The 18,527-nt window shown below is 46.4% G+C and overlaps 1 protein-coding gene and 1 pseudogene across 1 annotated transcript in view; both read right to left on the reverse strand.

Moving 5' to 3' along the window:
* The window catches only part of LOC147701364 (B-cell receptor CD22-like), a 351,247-nt gene that overhangs the window by 94,833 nt on the left and 237,887 nt on the right, over window positions 1-18,527 (reverse strand). Inside the window, exon 6 of the mRNA XM_086930064.1 lies at window positions 10,336-10,590. Coding sequence (XP_086786190.1) covers window positions 10,336-10,590 — 255 coding nt within the window. The remainder of the gene's footprint in view (window positions 1-10,335; window positions 10,591-18,527) is intronic.
* On the reverse strand, window positions 5,415-7,199 carry LOC147701365 (18S ribosomal RNA; annotated as a pseudogene).

Below are 18,527 nucleotides of genomic sequence, written 5' to 3' on the forward strand. Positions count from 1 at the left end.
AAATGTATTACCAAATATTAATTAATAAACAAGTATTAAAAAATAACAATCATTAGTAAAAATGTATTGCCAATTATTAATTGATTAACAACAATTTAATTATGAATACTCAGCATTATTTTTTTTAACTTAATTACAATTAAATTACTCACCACCCTATTACGCTATAACCTCACAATACACTTCAATAATAAATGAATACACTTAATATAATTACCAATTAATTAAATAATTAAAATTAATTTATAATTAATACAAATTAATTATCAATTAATACTTTATTAACATACAAATATTTATCAATACCAATAAAAAAAATTCATATTTAACAAATTGCAATTAAATTACTTCCCACCCTATTCCCCTATACGCACACAACCCTCTACAGAACTAAAATAAAAAATGTATTTAAAAATATTTAATAAATCCTAAAATATATTTCATTAATTTACTATAATTAAATTACTTCTCACCCTATTCCTCTATAAACCCACAACTCGCTATGGTACTAACTTCAAAAATGTAATACATTTATTTTAGAACTTGTAAAAAATTAACAAAAATTATAAAAATAAACATATAAAATGAAATACATAACACTAATATTAATATTGATATTAGTACCATCAATATTTTTGCTATTGATATTACTAACTTCGATATTAACAAAAACAATTTTTCTTACCTTCAGATCGATATTCCGGTCGTCGATATTCTTGATTTTGATATTCTGTCCCTATAAAAAAACTCAATATTTAGACTGTTTAGCCCCTGAAATAAAGTCCCAGACCGTTTGCTCTCTGTGCCCATAAACACATTACCCACGAAACAAACCCAGTCCATCTTACCGAGCACGAGCTGGCACCCTTTTGCATGTCCTTTCTGTTGATTATTGTTAACGACAGAGGCCTTTGCGCAAGGTTTAAACTAACAAAGAGGGGAGAAAAGAGAACAACTAATTAAAAATTAACAATCGTACAGTATAAACAGGGCTGGAACAGACGATGGAAAGAGAGAGTTTCACCGGAGATGAAGTGGGCCCTTTAAACGTTGCGAAGGCCCTGGGATTTCACACGGGCTTGTGAAGGTTTGCACATTAGCTGTGCAGGTAGGCTAATATACTGGGGAACTGAGGCAAATGGGAACTCTTCAAGACATGCCAGTGCTTTGGAAAAACGCTAGGGCCTGCGCAGAGTCAGTCACGTGCCAAGCTGCTGGTCCCTTGGGATCTGTTGGGTTGGGCAGAGTCACTCCTGTGTGAGGCTGCTGTCTCCACGGGGCCTCACAGACCGGTTCAGTCAGTCACGTGTCAGGCTGCTGTTTCCTTGGGATCTCATGAGCTGGGCAAAGTCACTCATGTGTCAGGCTGCTGTCTCCATGGGGTCTCACAGGCTGGGTCAGAGTCACTAATCTGCCTGGCTGCTTTCTCCTTTAGAGCCTTATGGGCTGGGGCAGAGCCACTAATCTGCCAGGCTGCTTTTTCCTTGGGGGCCTCATGGGCTGGGGCAGAGTCACTCGTGTGTCTGGCTGCTGTCTCCACGGGGTCTCACAGGCTGGGGCAGAGTCACTAATCTGCCTGGCTGCTTTCTCCTTGGGGACCTCATGGGCTGGGGCAGAGTCACTCATGGCCAGGCTGCAGTCTCGGGGGGGGGGGAGGATGATGTAATGTAATGTAATGTGGTAATGTAAAGGACACTTTTATAGCACTCCTATCACTCCAAGGAGTATCTTGGCGCTCACCCAACCCAGATGGAAGGGTTGGAGGGAAAAGAGAAAGCTTACACTTTGCACTACACATTACACCAGCGCTCTGCAGGCAACATCCGTTAAAGAAAAGACCCAGGTGTTTAATGCTTTCCTGAATTGAGTTTCTTGGTACAATGATCGTAAAGAGGGCGGGAGCTTATTCCAGGCCTTCGCGCCCAGCACAAAAAGGGATTTGCCACCTTTTGTTGCCAGCTGAGTTATTTACGAATCAGGCTGCTGTCTCTATGGGGGATCATGGGTTGGGGTAGAGTCAGTCAGGTGTCATGCTGCTGTCCCATGAAGCTTCATGACTGAGTCATTAATAAGTCAGGCTGCTGTCTCCATGGGGCTTCAAGGGCTGGGGCAGTCTCATTCACATGCCAGGCTGCAGCCTCAACAGAGCTTCATGGGCATGGCCAAGGTAGTCAAATGACTGGCATCGCTATGTGTCTTTTTAACTGGGACACAGTCCAGAATGTGTCAGGTTGGTGTCTCTATGGGTCTCCATGAACTGGGCCAGAGCAAGCCACCTCTACGGCTGGTGACATCTCCCCTTACCCCCCTCCTGACACAGCAGCTGAGACCCTGCTTATGGTGAGTGTGGACACATTATATCAAAGATCACAAAACTAGGGGGACCCGGTTTATTCCTTGCCCAGCCGCCTAAATGTTTTATGATTTGTGTTATTTAATGTCTCCTTTTGCTGGTGCTGGTCTCGAGTTTTTAATTTTGGGGTATGGATACTAATAGTGTGAGCTCAGTGTGCATGTTTAAGCTTTATATGTGTGATTATGTGTAAGCTCTAGATATGTGCTGTGTGTTGACAGTGTGTGAAGTGTGATTATATGTGTGTGAGTGCATAGTGCATGGTATGAGGTTATGTTTCTGTGCCTGAGGTGTCTGTATGTACACTGTGTGGTATGTAGTAGAGTGTGCATCATTTGTTGTAAAAGTTGCTTTTATGTGAGTGTTAAACAGAATGATTTGCCAAAAAGTGAACCATGTGGAATATGACTTTTATGTTGTTGTTGAACAGCATGTGTAATTGATTTTAAAAAAATCCTCCTGCATCCACGCTGCAGGCAAACTAGACAAGTGTCTGTAATGCAATAGATCTCTCATTTATAATAGTTTGTGCTATTGACATATTAAATGGCAATACCTGTTATTATGTATATGCTGTTCTTAAAACAGATAAATAAAAGCCATTGTCATTTACAATGCCAATAGCTTAAACTCTTGCAAAAGCGAGACCTAATGCATTGCAAATGCTTGTTATTTGTAGCGACTAAAGAATCAGAAAAAAGACGATGGGTTTTTCCGGAAAATGTGGGCTTTTAAGAGGGATGGAGAGCCTATTTCATTATAAAAGATGAAAAAAGCCTTTGAGGTTACGGCCCTCATTAGAGAACATTTACAGCATGTCTTGTATTCCTGCTTGTTCTGACGGGTAGACTTACATATAGAACTCCTGCTGGATCCAGACAGACAGACAAAAGGGCACAGGAAGCAGGAGGTTTCACTTCCTATCTGTATATTTCTATGGAACTAAATAATACTGTGGTCGTGTCAGATACAGAAAAGCGGCCTTAGAACGGTTAGCGTTCACCAACATCTTCGGAACTCAGAAGTGGAAACGTGAGAAACGGCTTGCCAGGGGTACGCGCAGGAGGCGGGCCCACCGTCGAAGTGTTACTGTTGTGTTGCCTTTCGAGGTCCATGGCACCTTTCTGCCTCGCCGCAGGCGAGAGTCCCAGCTGGGGCTTCTATGCATCACATGTGGATCATTACACAAACAGCTAACGCAAATGTTTGTACAATTGCTTCATTTAAAGGTCTATTGAGAGCAGTGTGAGGCACTGTGTGCTTCCCGCACTCCTTCCACGATTGTACTCTGCTTCACGCGTTGGGACTACACAAATCACATGCCTAGATGGGTCAGCGCATTCTAAGGCATAAACAAATCACATTTTTTGCAGATTTATATAGCGCAAAGTGTTTTATGTTTTACAGGTGAGTAGGCCATGACAATGGGATAGTCAAATGTAACCTATGCGGAAAACACATCAAAGGCAAAGTCACCCACACACTAGTGTCGAGGCTGCAGGTGATCAAGATCAAAGGAAAGGAGAGCCTCCCCGGGGCCCCGGTGGACCCCCATCCCCAGCACCCGGACCCTCAACTGAGTTTCAGGAAGGGGGCTGCTGCACCCCTCGGCCTGCCAGATGGAGCTTGAGCTCCAGGCCTGGGCCCAGCTTCCGAATGCTAGTCAGGCCTAGGAGCGCCTCCCCAGGCCCTGGTGGACCCCTGTCCCCAGTTCCCGGACCCTCGGTTGGCTTGCATGAGGGGGGCTCACCCAACCTGGGGCCAGCCAGATGGAGCTCAAGCCCTGGGCCCGATCCCAGCTTCCGAACCCTAGTCAGGCTGGTGAGAGCCTCCCCGGGCCCCGGTGGACTCCTGTCCCCAGAGCCCGGACCCTAGACTGGCTTGCAGGATGGGGGCTTCGTACCCCGGGGCCCGCCAGATGGAGCTCAAGCCCTGGGCCTGGTCCCAGCCTCCAAACCCTAGCTCGGCCAGGGACAGCATACCCGGGCTCCGGTGGACCCCCGTCCGAAGTGCCCAGACCCTCGGCTGGCTTGCAGAACTGGGGCATCCCGCACCCCATGGCCCGCCAGGTGGATCTCGAGCCCCGGGCCCGGTCCCAGCTTTTGAACCCTAGCTTGGCAGGGGGAGCCTCCGTGGGCCCAGGTGGACTCTCGTCCCCAGCGTCCAGACCCTCGGCTGGCTTCTAGGCTGGGGTGTCCTGCACCCTGGGGCACACCAGACAGATCTCAAGCCCTGGCTCCTCTCCCAACTTCTGAATTTTATCCAGGCTAGGGAGTGCCACCCCATCCCCAGCGCCCAGACCCTCGGCTGGGTTGTAGGTTTGGGGATCCCGTACCCCGGGGCCCACCATACAGAGCTCAAGCCCCGGGGTCTCTCCCAGCTTCCGAACCCTAGCCAGGCCGGGGAGAGCCTCCCTGGGGCCCCGGTGGACCCCCGTCCCCAGTGCCCGGGCCCTTGGCTGGAAACAAAGGGGATTAAGCTCAGGCCACATCCTCTCCCTATCAGCCTGTCTGGGGAGCCCATTTTCCTCGACCATTAAGCCCCCCTGGGGAACAACAAAAGTTGGAGTCAGGCCGGCCAGCTGGCAGGCCCGCCATTTGGTTCCCCAGCCTGCAAGGCCAACTGATTGCCTGGTCCACAGGGCCATCTGGGCACCTGGCCCGCAGGGCCATCTGGTTGCCTGGCCTGCAGGGTCATCTGGTCACACAGACTGCAGGGCCATTTGGTCGCCCAGACTGCAGGGCCATTTGGTCACCCGGCCCGCAGGGCCATCTGGTCACCCAGCCCACAGGGCCATCTGGTCGCACAGCCAGGCGATCAGATGGCCAGGGAATATTCAGAGCCCAGCTGGCCTGAGACAGCCAGATCCAGTCACCCTTGAGGAAGAAGGGGCCCAACTGGCCCAGGCCATCTGGTCACCCGGCTGACCCACAAGTGATGGTGGCCCCCATCCCGGTCCGCCAGCCGGGATGGGGGCCGGGATGTGTGCCTAGGGTGTGCTTGCAAGAGGCAGCCGAGGGCTTTGGGCTGGTGCTGTCGGTCGCTCGGGCTGCCCTGCCGTTAATGATCCTTCCGCAGGTTCACCTACGGAAACCTTGTTACGACATTTACTTCCTCTAGATAGTCAAGTTTGATCATCTTCTCGGCGCCCCGCCAGGGCCTTTGCCGACCCCGGCAGGGCCATTCCGATGACCTCACTAAACCATCCAATCAGTAGTCGCATTGGGCGTTGCGTACAAAGGTCAGGGACTTAATCAACGCAAGATTATGACCCACACGTACTTGGAATGCCTATTTAATGGGAAATAATTGCAATCCCCAATCCCTATCATGAATGGGGTTCAGCATGTTACCTGCATCTGTCAGAGAAGGGTAGACACACGCTGATCGGTTCAGTGTAGCGCGCATGCAGTCCCAGACAGCTAAGGGCATCACAGACCTTTTATTGCTCGATCTCATGTGGCTGAACGCCACTTGTCCCTCTAAGAAGTTGAAAGCCAACCGTTGGGGGTCGAGTAACTAGTTAGCATGGAGGAGTCTTGTTCATTATCGGAATTGACCAGACAAATCGCTCCACCAACTAAGAATGGCCATGCACCACCACCCACAGAATGGAGAAAGAGCTATTAATTTGTCAATCCTTTGCGTGTACGGGCTGGGTGAGGTTTCCCGCGTAGAGTGAAATTAAGCCACAGGCTCCACTCCTGGTGGTGCCCTTCCGTCAATTCCTTTAAGTTTCAGCTTTGCAACCATACTCCCGCTGGAACCCAATGACTTTGGTTTCCCAGAAGCTGCTCAGCGGGTCAAGGGAATAATGCTGCCGGATCGTTAGTCGGCATCGTTTATGGACGGAACTACGATATTATCTGATCGTCTGTGAACCTCTAACTTTCGTTCTTGATTAGTGAAAACATTCTTGGCAAATGCAAGAGGCTTTCGCTTTGGTTTATCTTGCGCGGGTCCAAGTGTTTCACCTCTAGCGTCACAATATGAATGCCCCCGGTGGTCCCTCTTAATCATGGCCGCAGTTACAAAAACCAACAAAGTATAACCAGAGTCCTTTTCCATTATTCCTAGCTGAAGTATGCAGGCGACCGACCTTCTTGGAACACTGTAATTTTTTCAAAGTAAATGCTTCGGACCCCCAGGACACTCAGTCAAGAGCATCAAGGGGGCACCGAGAGGCAGGGGCTGGGACAGGCGGTAGCTCGCCTCTCAATGTACCACCAGCTTGATTCCAAGATCCAACTACAAGCTTTTTAACTGCAGCAACTTTAATATACAATATTGGAGCTGGAATTACCGCAGCTGCTGGCACCAGACTTGCCCTCCAATGGATCCTCGAAAGAGTCCTGTATTGTTATTTTTCGTCACTACCTCCCCGAGTCAGGAGTGTGGCAATTTGTGCGTCTGCTGTCTTTCTGGGATGTGGTAGCCGTTTTCTCAGGCTCCGTCTTCAGAATCGAACCCTGATTCCCCGTTACTCATGGTCACCATGGTAGGCACAGAAAGTACCATTGAAAGTTGATAGGGCAGATATCTGAATGTTTCGTCGCCGTCACGGGGACATGCGATCAGCCCGAGGTTATCTAGAGTCACCAAAGCGTCCGGGCGAGCCCAGATTGGTCTTGGTCTGATAAATGCATGCATCCCAGTAGGTCAGTGCTCATCGGCATGTATTAGCTCTAGAATTACCACACTTATCCAAGTAACAGATGGAGTGATCAAAGGAAAAATAACTGATTTATTGAGCATTCACAGTTTCACTGTACCCACCATGTGTACTTACACGTGCATGGCTTACTCTTTGAGACAAGCATATGATACTGGCAGGATCAACCAGGTAGCCGCACCTGCTGACGGGGCGGGTTCAGGAGCCGCCTGCCCATCTCCCGGACCGGCAGCCTTCGCACACCCCACCCTCTTGGGAACCTGCTAGGGGAAGGAGCCTGCATGCCTTGGCAGGAGGGCTCGCTGGGGGTGGTGGAGAGATGTGGTTGCACGTGCACTTGCGGGCCCTCTCCCTGGAAGGGAGAGGGAAGGTGAGGCGCAGCCTGAGCGAGGTGCAGGAGTGCCGGAGCCTGGTGGAGGTGTCACCCCTCAGAACTATTGCGCTGGGCGGAGAGGGATAACATCCAGCTGCACCCCTCCACAAGTCGTTGTAACGACTTGCGGAACAATGGTATGCGTTGTCACAAGGCTGTCGTTGTTTCCACTGCATTGTGACAGAGTGCGTGATAATTGGATGCAGCGCAAGGAGGCATATTCCTGGGGGAACTAGCCCCCTGGGCCGCTCGGCCTTCGTTCTGCCTGGTAGGGTGAAGGCCCTCGGTCCATGTGGGGTGGAGGCTCTTTGCTTGAAACAACCGCTTAGGATGGCGAAGCAGTTCATCCCTAAACGGACCGAGAATGACCAATCGATTGGGGTACAGCCAGGACCTCCCCTTGCTGGCCGCCCTGCGCGGGGGATGCAACTTCACGTCTCTGCCTGCTTCTGGGGTGAGCAGTCTCGGAGGAAAGTCTCATCGGGAAGGGGCTGGAAGACAGGCAGGAACCCAGGCCCCTGGGGGCCCCAGCGGGCGGGCCCAGGTACTGCCTTCCCCTGTCTCAGAATCACCAAACCTTATGGAGGTCATACTGACCCTCTCTCTAGTAATCCGGAGGAAAATTACCCCCCCTCTATTGTAATCCATGTACACAAGGTGAGAGGGGATCCAAGGCACGAATGTGCCGGACCTCCTGGAGCCCTCGCTGGGATCAGGGAGGGAAAGGAGCCCGCATCGCGACTTCCAAGGAAGCCCAGCCATCTGGTCACCACATTATAAAGCATTACGCCTGACCAGATGGCCAAGGGGAAAGGTACGACCAGATAGCCCTGCTCGAAGGGTAGCCATCTGGTCACTCTGTGCCCCTAGCGAAGGGGCAAGCAAGCGCCAAGGCATGGGGGGGCCTGTGGTCCGGGGCCCCAGGTGGGCCTAAGCCATGAGGCTGCAAGGCGGGAGCCGACAGGCCCTCCGACCCAGGGCCCATGGACGCCTTGACAAGCAGGCAAAGCAGGGGGGGTCTGCATGGGACCAATGGCATAGCGGCATGCCGGGGCCCAGATCTGGATCACCCGACCCGCGGGTCCCGGGACCCAGCCAGGGCTCCCAGGCCCAGAGGCACAGGGGAAGCCTGCCACATGGCAGGCCTGATGACGGAGCCCAGGGTGTGGAGGCCGCCCTCCCCGGGGCCTTCAGGGCCTTCAGGTGGCCCAGCCGGAGCTTCTGAACCCAGCCAAGCAAAGGGGGCTTTCTGGGCATGACAGAACCCCAAATCAGGCCTTTGGCAGAGCGGCAGGCTGAGGGATGGGGCCCAGGGCTGGAGCACCCGACCCGGGCCCCGTCTGTGTCCCTGGACCAAGCAGGGGCTCCCGGGCCCTGAGGTGCACTGCAAGACTGAGGGGACCCTAGGCGCGGACTTGCACGACCTTCTGGAGCCCTTCCTGAAATCGGGGAGGCAAACCTGCCCTCATCTGGACTTCCAGGGCATCCCGGGCATCTGGTCGCACCATTGGAAAACATTGCACACAACCAGATGACCGAGGGGAAAGGCACAACCAGATGCCCGGCCTGAAGGATGCCAATTTGCCCGCCTGAGCCTTCACCAGAGTGCTCCCGATTGCCTTTTGGAAGGCTCGGGGGCTCTTGCCCTAGGCAGACGGACCCTTGGCAGGACGGGGGCGCCCACACCACATGCCCTGCCTGAAACCCAGGTCTTGGGTCCAGTCCCTGCTTCTCAACCCAGCCAGCCCGGGGAGACCTGGGAGCCTGCCCAGGCACAAGGGACCCCTGTGCCGGGCACACGGACCCTTGGCTAGCCGCAAGATGTAGGCTCCTGTTCCACAGATTTTTCCCATAATTCTGTGGAACTCTATGTAGTGGTGCTACGCCAGCTCTGCCCACCCCTAGAAATATCCTCCTATCACAGAAACTAATATGCAAGCCAAACTAACTTCAGAGTTTTGAAGACCGGAACACAAAACCACACACCCAACTAACTAATGTAAGAAAGAACCCCCTGCTCCAACCATAGCATCAAACAGATGTGGATGTCCAGATGAAAAACAAAGCATCTAATTACATCCTATAAACTGTGTAGGTCTAAACTGCAGTAAAAGAGGGGCCTCATTGGGGAACTGTTCAGCGAGAAGAACCCCGACCTCCCATCCTGCATTAGGCCTTGGGTCCCATGTGGTAGAGAGCCTGGACAGACTGGCTAAGGCAGGGAATCTCTTTCATTTATTGTTTTTTCTCTGCTGCCGGCCTGGCAACAGATGTCCGACTTAGGTGCGGGCTCTGCCATGCTACTACTAAGTGTGGGTGACATTATACTGTTCACGAGAAAGTGTCACTCGTAGTCGTTGAACGTCCCTCATAAACACACTGAAATTATGAAAATGTCACACATAAGCAATATGATATCTTGGCAGCTATGCATGGTGTGTTATGACAGGCTACCCTGTTGAGATGTGTATGCACTTTTTACTTGTTACCAAGGGGGTGGAGGCCTGCTTAGTTTCAAGTGTTTATATTCTCTGTTGGCCATGCTGTTCATAGGGTGTATTTATTATTTGGTACTTGGGGAAGTGCCTGTTTCTGGACCTGTGGACACCTGATTTCATTGTTGTCCTCTCCTGTTTCCTATCTCGTCTCGGTGCCATACGCCTCCCCGTCTTCCACTTCCCTTCTGTCCCCACCCCTCTCTTCTCCCATTTTACTCTCTTTTCTAATGTATCTACTTTTTTTTCTTATACTGGCAAGGTATATATGCATTAATTTGTTCCTTCACAGCTTTATTAGGCTCCTATTTGGGTCTTCCCCACTTGCTAGTTATTATCCGCTGGTGTTTAATATTTGCTAAACCGAATTCACTAAATTGATACAAAACAAATTGTAAATTATTAGCATATATAAAATATTTAAATGCAAATAATAACTCACGCTCAATTGTTAGGTACAGGGGTGCGGACTTTCCTGATCCCACTGCATTTGTTGCAGCGCAAGAGTATGGCCCGCTGTTCCAGTTCACAGTAAGTTCCTGGCCATGGCCTAGTGAAGGGTTTTCGTCCTGACCCACATACCAGCTGTAGTTCGTCACATCAGGATTAGCAACAGTAGAGCAGCTTAAAGTCACCCTGTCTCCTTCCCGGAATGTTGCATTTCCATGAATAACAACTGCTGTGTTCTTGGGAGGATCTGTGAATTGGAAGTAAAGGTATTATTTCTTCAGTTTGTATATACTTCTTCTATTTGTTGCCTTGAATAAAATAATGCTGCAGAGAAAACACTGTGGTGCAAGTTAGAAAATAGTAACTACTTAACATAGACTGCAGCATTTGTCAAGTCAAATGGCAATAAGATATTTTAGTTTTCGGAAATATTCTTAATACTATGAAGGCCGAGACAGAAAATTGAATATGAGTTTTTTTCCCTCCTAAATAAATCATGTTGAACATAGATTGCCTTCTCTATCAGTTAGCTAAAGAGTATGGTCCTTTTATATCCTGAGGAGCATTTACGAATAATGAACGAAATTTGAATTCATTACAATATATGCCAACAAAACGTTAACACTGACATACCTAAGTATTTATTTCGAAGTTTTATAAAGATCGACCCTACCTTAAATAGGTGTCAGTGTGCTTTACATAATGAACAATTTATAGGGCTAAAGGTCTTCAACATTACGGTGACTAGTGCGATAGCTGTTTACTCTTTTAGTTTTAAATGCAGTAGAAACTGCAGAACTATGACCCAGAAGCCAAGGCTCCCTACCGACAAGTCCTTAAAGAGTTTCGTAAACTCAAACGCAACTCCATGAGCACCTATTTCGCAGAAACTATTGCCAATGCAAAAAACTCGACCAAAGCCCTCTTTAACATTGTTAAAGATTTGACTAATCCCAGTGCTCTGTCTGCCCCAGTACCCACTTCCCAAGCACTGAGTGAAAACCTATCAGATTTCTTTGAAAAAAAAATAGCCAACGGTATCGACATTACCGAAGACCCTGCCATCATCTGCAAGCATGCACTTACTGCTTTCCAACCACTTACCAAGGAACATGCCCTGAATTTATTCTTGAAATGTAAATCAGGCTCTCCATTGGACCCAGACCCGGCCTTAATCATGAACGAAATTGCCCCTTTAGTTATTAACCCCCTACTCGAAATATGGAACTCCTCTTTACTCTCAGGTGCTGTCCCCTCCGCTTGGAAACACGCAATGCTAATTCCAATCCAAAAGAAAAGCTGGCATTTATCCTACCTGCCTAAGCAATTACCGACCACTCTCACTCCTACCCAAGCCCGCTAAGGTGCTCGAGAAAGCGGTACAAGAGCAAATGTCCAACAACCTAGAATCAAACTCTTTGTTCCATGATTCCCAATCAGGATTTAGACCGGACTACAGTCGGCTCTGCTTGAGGTATCCGAGTCGATTCGAGAATGCACGGATAGGGGAGAGGAGGCCATGCTGGTCCTCCTCGACCTATCAGCAGCATTTGACACCATCTCCCATGACAAACTACTTGCTCGCCTGCAAGAGGTAGGTGTCAGCGGAACTCCCCTCACCTGGGTTAAATCTTTCCTTACGAACGGATTCCAACAGCTGACGCTGGGCTCCTTTCTTTCTTCCAAGAAACCATTGATTTGGGGCGTTCCGCAAGGTTCTGCCCTCAGTCCGCTCTTATTCAATGTGTATCTAAAACCACTGGCAAAAGTGGTTGAATCCTGGGGCGTCAAAGTAACCTTTTACGCTGACGACACCCAACTAGTGTTCTCCTTCAAAGACCACTCCGAAAATCATTCCACAACTTTCACCACTGCATGATGAATATCGCCTCCTGGATGTCTGCTAATAACTTAAAACTTAATACAGATAAGACTGAAGTCCTATTTTTTAATCAGAAATCCCCCACACCTTCCATTCTCTGGTGGCCGACTGAACTCAACTCTCCCCTGGAACCAGTCCAAGCCGCCCGTAACCTAGGCTTCCAATTTGACACTACCCTCTCTTGTAAGACTCAAATTAATAAAGTCACCTCGTCTTGCTTTGGAAAGCTCCTCATGATAAAAAAAAGCATCCCCTACCTGCCGTAAGACAGTAGTCCATGCCCTCATTAACTCTCATCTGGGCTACGCAAATAGTCTGTATGCAGGTTCCCCGGCGTACCTCATAAACCAACTACAGAGAGTCCAGAACGCAGCAGCCAGGCTGATTTGCAACATCCCATACCGCCACTCCATTTCACCCCATCTGATCAAACTTCATTGGCTCCCAGTGAGAATGCGCATTCAATTAAAAGCCTTAACCCTGGCTTTTAGAGCTCTTAATGATCAAGGCCCTACCTACCTGCGTCGCAGAATGAAGTTCTCACAAGCACCACGAAACCTCAGATCCAACCTCCGCCTTATGATCTTCCCCCGTTTCCACCTGGCACGCACGGGAGGAAGGGCCTTTGCAGTGGCCACATCCAAACTGTGGAACCAGCTCCTATAGAGCTAAGATTTCTGACGTCAGAGCCTCTATTCCGTAAAAAACTCAAGACCTGGCTTTTTTCCCTTATCTAATCTACCCACTCCCTTCCACATCCCTCTGACCCTTTCGAGATGATGTCTTCAGCGCCGGGACACCTCCGTTGGAGGTAGCTGAGCGCTCTACAAACTACTAAATAAAATAAAATAAATAAATACTTGCGCTAACATGAATCAAGCGTTTGCTTTCCCCATCTTGAATGAATGCTGCAGCATATCAAGTGATGATTGTTTTGTTTTATCTGGGCTAAAAAAAAAATCTGTAAGGTTTTCACTAAGAGCGTTCCCAGAGACTTCTCACCACGTTGTATCTAACCAAGGACATTCCAACTGTCTTAGCCTATGGTTTTATACAATGTTTTAGTTACTGTGCTTGAATAAACTGTGAGAGAAACTGAGTTCAATGCAACAGTATTATGAGGGAATCTTCAAATGTATTCTGTAGTAAAATGGTTCTTCTTGCGTGTTCCTCATTGGTGCATATCCTGAGAACCATGTACTAGTGTAGTGATCTATGAAAAGCTTTGTCTAAAGTCATATAAACGGACATGTTTTTCCCATTGTAACTAGGAACCCCATTCCTCACCTTTATAAGGCAAATCTACCCTGGTTTTTCCATTGAACTTTACTGAGTTCTTTGTACTTATGTGTATTCTTTACTGCTAACCATATTGATGATACATGTCATGCATTTTGCCTAATATTTCAGTATATAAATTCTTTAAAAATGTGATCCATGACCGACATTCTGACTGAGAATTTCACAGTTTCTACTATTGATATGAGGTCTCAAAAATTAGATATGTGTCCACTTGGGAGCACCAAAGTCCGTATAGTGACTTCACCACTCCCGATCAAACCCTTTGGTGAACTGGTTTGCTTGCAGACAGAACTGGTAGCACAGCATATGGTTTTGATTTGACCCGGTCAACATGAGACAATATAATTGGCTGTACAACCAATTACTGAACCTTCATGGTTCAGGGGGGTTCTCCCGAGATTAAAATTGATCCAGACCCAACCCGATCCAGGTTCCTGAAGGTGAGGTGGCTGGAGAAATATGACATGAGTATCAGTAGGGATCTGGGTGCACGCAAAGGATGATTGAGCTGCAGGAGAGTGTATGCTGGGAATTGTAGTAGCGATATTACAGTGGAATGCAATGGAGGGATTTTGAGAATAAATGTCACTTGGCTTTGGCTCTTCGGCATCTGACGATGATATTTGTTGTACTTGATGATATTCTCTGATTTTTCAATCAGATAAATATCTCAGTTATTCTACATAAGGCCTAAAAGTGGGGAGTGGTAACTCAAGTAACTCAAGTAAGAATATTGAATTGTTGAACTTCTCTGCTCTCTCTCCAAGATAGGGAGTATCTTTTCTACTTTATGAGTGAAAACTTTTATTGTGGCAACTAATAAAACCATTTAATGTCACATTGTTAAATAAAACACAATATTGTACAGTGAATAAAAAAGAAAGTGCAGTCAAAATGGCATTATGAAAAGAAGGTTCAATTTTATGAACCCATCGCAATAAGAATTAAGGGGCATATTATCAAGGACCGGTGTTAAAATTATCGCCGTTTTATCGGCAGGAAACTGCCGATAAAACGGCAATAGTGGGCTTGATAATACACCTTTGTTAATTTCCGTAGAAGCCCATGTTCTTGTGTTACCATGGGCTTCTATGGGAATTAACAAGGGCGTATTATCAAGCCCATTATCGCCGTTTTATTGGCAGTTTCCTGCAGATAAAACGGCGATAATTTTAATACCGGTCCCTGATAATATGGCCCTAAATTTCTATTATGCAGGGGTGTTAATGAGATTCATGGTGGCGTGCAGAATTTTAGTACATTTTCTTCACTGGGCGAGGTTCATCAGTCTGTCGGTACTTAACACCATCACTGCTGCAGCAATTCCCCCTCTGTGCTGAAGATTATTGACCTTCATTGTTCATGACGAGCTCAGCCCGTCATAAGCACAGCTCCACTGTGCTTAAAGTCTCTGTAAGATAAAGCTGGATCTTTGCATTTTCAGAAGATTTAATATTTATATGTGTGTAGGAAACTACTCCTATTTTCTCTACGGGCCACATGTATTATTATTTTAAGAAGCAATTACCTAACTGCAATTTTCTCCGAATGGAAACTAGGTGATCACTTTTTCAAATGTATGAAACTTTTTGAGTTTCATTAGCAATTCCTAATGAGTTGCAAATAAGCCTACCTTATGCATATTAATGAGGTAGGTCACAATTTGCGATCTCTTAGGAATCTATGCCATCACAGGGATGGGGGCCTGCAGACCACCATATCTGTAATTGCTGTTAAATAAATCAGTCTTTTTTATTTAAATGCATCCCATTTCCTTGAAGGAAAATGGGATGCATTAAAAAAGAAAAAAAATGAAACATTGCAGTTTCATTCTTTAAGAGCTCTTAAAAATGTGTTTTGCCATTCTCAAAGGGGAAGGGCCCCCTGGGGACTCCTGCCCAGTTGCAAATGGGTTACCACCTATTTCGAGGAGTCAGTAAAATATGAATATTTTGTGACCTCGGTTGCAAAACATTCATTCATCCCATTCAGATTCGGTATTTGGAAGCGAAGCCCTAAACATGCCCCTTCCGAATACCGAATCACTAACACAAATTGCAATTCAGTAACGTGTTACTGAGTTGCAATTTGTGTTTCATAAATATGTAAAAGCATTTTTACCATCGGAAACAGATACATGTGGCCCATATCAGCTTTACGAGAGATGGCGTTACATATTTCTTTAGGGTAGACCTGATAAACAAAAGTGTAACAGTTGAACAGGAAACTGACTCTAAGCTGATCTTTAAATCATTTTCTGCAGCTACTAGATATGATCCCAGGGGTTATTCACATTCTTATAAATCTCAAGCATGACCGTCCTTAAGGTTCCTGTGTAGGCAGTAACTAGTAAGTGATAGTATGGGCCGAACTCAGCCATTGCAGTGACTGTCCAGTATGTTTTGGTAGACTGAAAATTTGCCTGTAAGCATTACACTGAACCTTAATAGTGTGAGTTATCCGGGATACGTTTGATGAATGCAGGAAATGATAGTAGTTTGGCAAGCCCAGCTCAATTTATTGCCTCAGATGATGGACTGTGCAGTTGTCTATTTCATTTGCAGAGAGCAGATATAACTGCAGACGCTCTTTTCTTAAGATACTGTAGTTGCATGACGTACTTGTTATCAGAGAACCCTACTCCCAAATAGTTGTAGTTTGATGAATTAACAATCTTCAATTTCCCCTAACCTCCACTCTTGATTTGACTTTTGTTTGTAATTGCCATGTATCATGATCTTTATCTTTCCAGCTTTAGAAGTAAGCTTCTTACGAATGTTATATGAACTCAAGTAGTCAGGTGCTCTCAGCATTTCAGTTCTAGTGTGGTCCAGGATGATTAAGTCTTTGCATATTGGGGTACAGGAAATCTGTAAGATCCAATCCTTGGTGGTATTGTTTTAGCTTTTGGTATGACTTGGCCCAGGTCTGCTGTGTATTAATTGAACAAATCAGTGCTGATACACACACCCCTGTCTCAGGCCTCAGTTTGTCGATATATCAGATGTAACTCTATTTTCTTTCTCAAGCCTAATATGACCCCATGTGATGAATAATTCCTTCAATAGGGAAGAGGAAATGCCTTGCTGTGCACATTTTGACCATAGAATATTACTATCCACACATTTGAATGCAGCAAAGTAATTTATGAAACAGGTGAATAGTGGTGGACTGAAGGATTTCATGGTTTGATGGATTAAATACGATAGGGAAAACACTATATCTATGTTCGATGACTTTGACCTGAAACTGGTTTGTATTAAAGGATTTTAGTTTCCTCTGCAGACCATCCTTCAAGTTCCTGCAGTAAAATATTTGCATAATGCTTTGCTTCTACATCTAACAGGGCAATTCACCAATAATTCAGTGGATAGGTGGGGGATGCCTTTTTGTGAATTGGGTGTAATATGGATCCTATTCATTATTGTGGAATCGAGCGGACAGGAAGCAGTAAACATAAAAGCAACTGAGGATGTTAGTCCATATCTCAGTATCAGCCTTGAACACCGACCCAGATAGTCCATTCGGTCCAGGAGCCCCATTCCCTACTACACATGGCTTCATTAATAAACACAATCACGAGTTGATCATGTTAGAAATTGGGTTTCTACTTGGTTAGGGAATGCACCTACGCCAGGCAGAACCCAGCGCTATAGTCAGGGCAAGCGAATTACACAGCCAAGATAAGCCCTGCTTATCTACTTGGTAGCTTGGCAGAGCAGTTATACTTATCCCAGAGGCAATGTGTAAAGAGTTTGCATAACACACATACACACACCAATGACAAACTAGGCACACCACAAAAAGAGACTCCACACAAGGTTTGTATAAAATATCCTTTATACAGTGTAAAGGATTTTATATAACTTGTACAAAAACCACTTTAGACCAGAGAGAGAGAAACTTGTTTATTTAGACCTTGGTCTTTTAAACAGTACAGAACACACGCAATAAGACTCAAAAAGTACGAACAGACAAAATTCTACTACATCTTAAATAGGTAAAATTCAATACTTGTTAAAATTAAATTAAAAGAGGGAGCCGCCCTCAGAAACACTACATACAATACGCCCAATTTTACAGAAATCTCAAAAATCGCTAAAAGGATAAGAAGAATATTTTCATTTTATAAAACTTTAAAACAATTTAAAATCAGTGCCCTCTTTCAAAATCACCTTTCCATATTCTTTTAAACTCCTCAAAAATTTACCCAATCCGATTGCAATTTCTAACGTGGGCATATCGGTAAGTAAACATATCGCCTGGGCACGTGAAGTTATCTTATGTGATAAAAATATCGGACGTAAAAACAGTTTCCTTATATCCTGTACAAATAAGCAATCAAGTAAAATATGTGCCATATCATGTCTTAGTCCGCGTCCACAGTTACAATTACCTTCTGGGCCGATCAGTGCAGATTTTAATTTTCCATCTATCTTCCATGGGTTAATCCCAACCCGAGTCCTAAGAATTTCATATCTCAGCACTCGATTGGGCAGAATGTCCAAATACGGGAACCAGCCATCATTAACCCATGACTTTTTTAACCACTGGACCGATTTTTTCTCTGTCATATATTCTTGGTCCTGCGCCCTAGAGAGCGACTGGCCTTGTTCCCTAAGGGTTTTCTTAGTAAACTCGGCTATCAAGGTTTCCTGGGAAAATTTCACATTAAGGCACCCAGTTACTTTCTGGAGCGTTTTATTCACATCCTTTGCCCAGGCAAGATTACTTATTTGGATCTCATCCCTACACCACTGTGAGACCTTTAGTGTCACTCCTGGGTCTTGGCGCTTCCAGAATCTTACCAGGGCCATTTGAGATTGTACGGTCCATGAAGTTAGCTCTAACTCCATTCTTATTGCTTGAACCATAGTACAATTTGGTAAAGACAATAACATTTTTAAGATTTTTCCCTCTTCCTAGTCCCACTCATGTTTACCGCTCAGGTATAACACCTCTGCGCCATATAATACTTGGGGGGGAATCATTGCACGGAA

Source organism: Lissotriton vulgaris, chromosome 7 (genome assembly GCF_964263255.1).
Source record: "Lissotriton vulgaris chromosome 7, aLisVul1.2, whole genome shotgun sequence".
NCBI lineage: Eukaryota > Metazoa > Chordata > Amphibia > Caudata > Salamandridae > Lissotriton > Lissotriton vulgaris.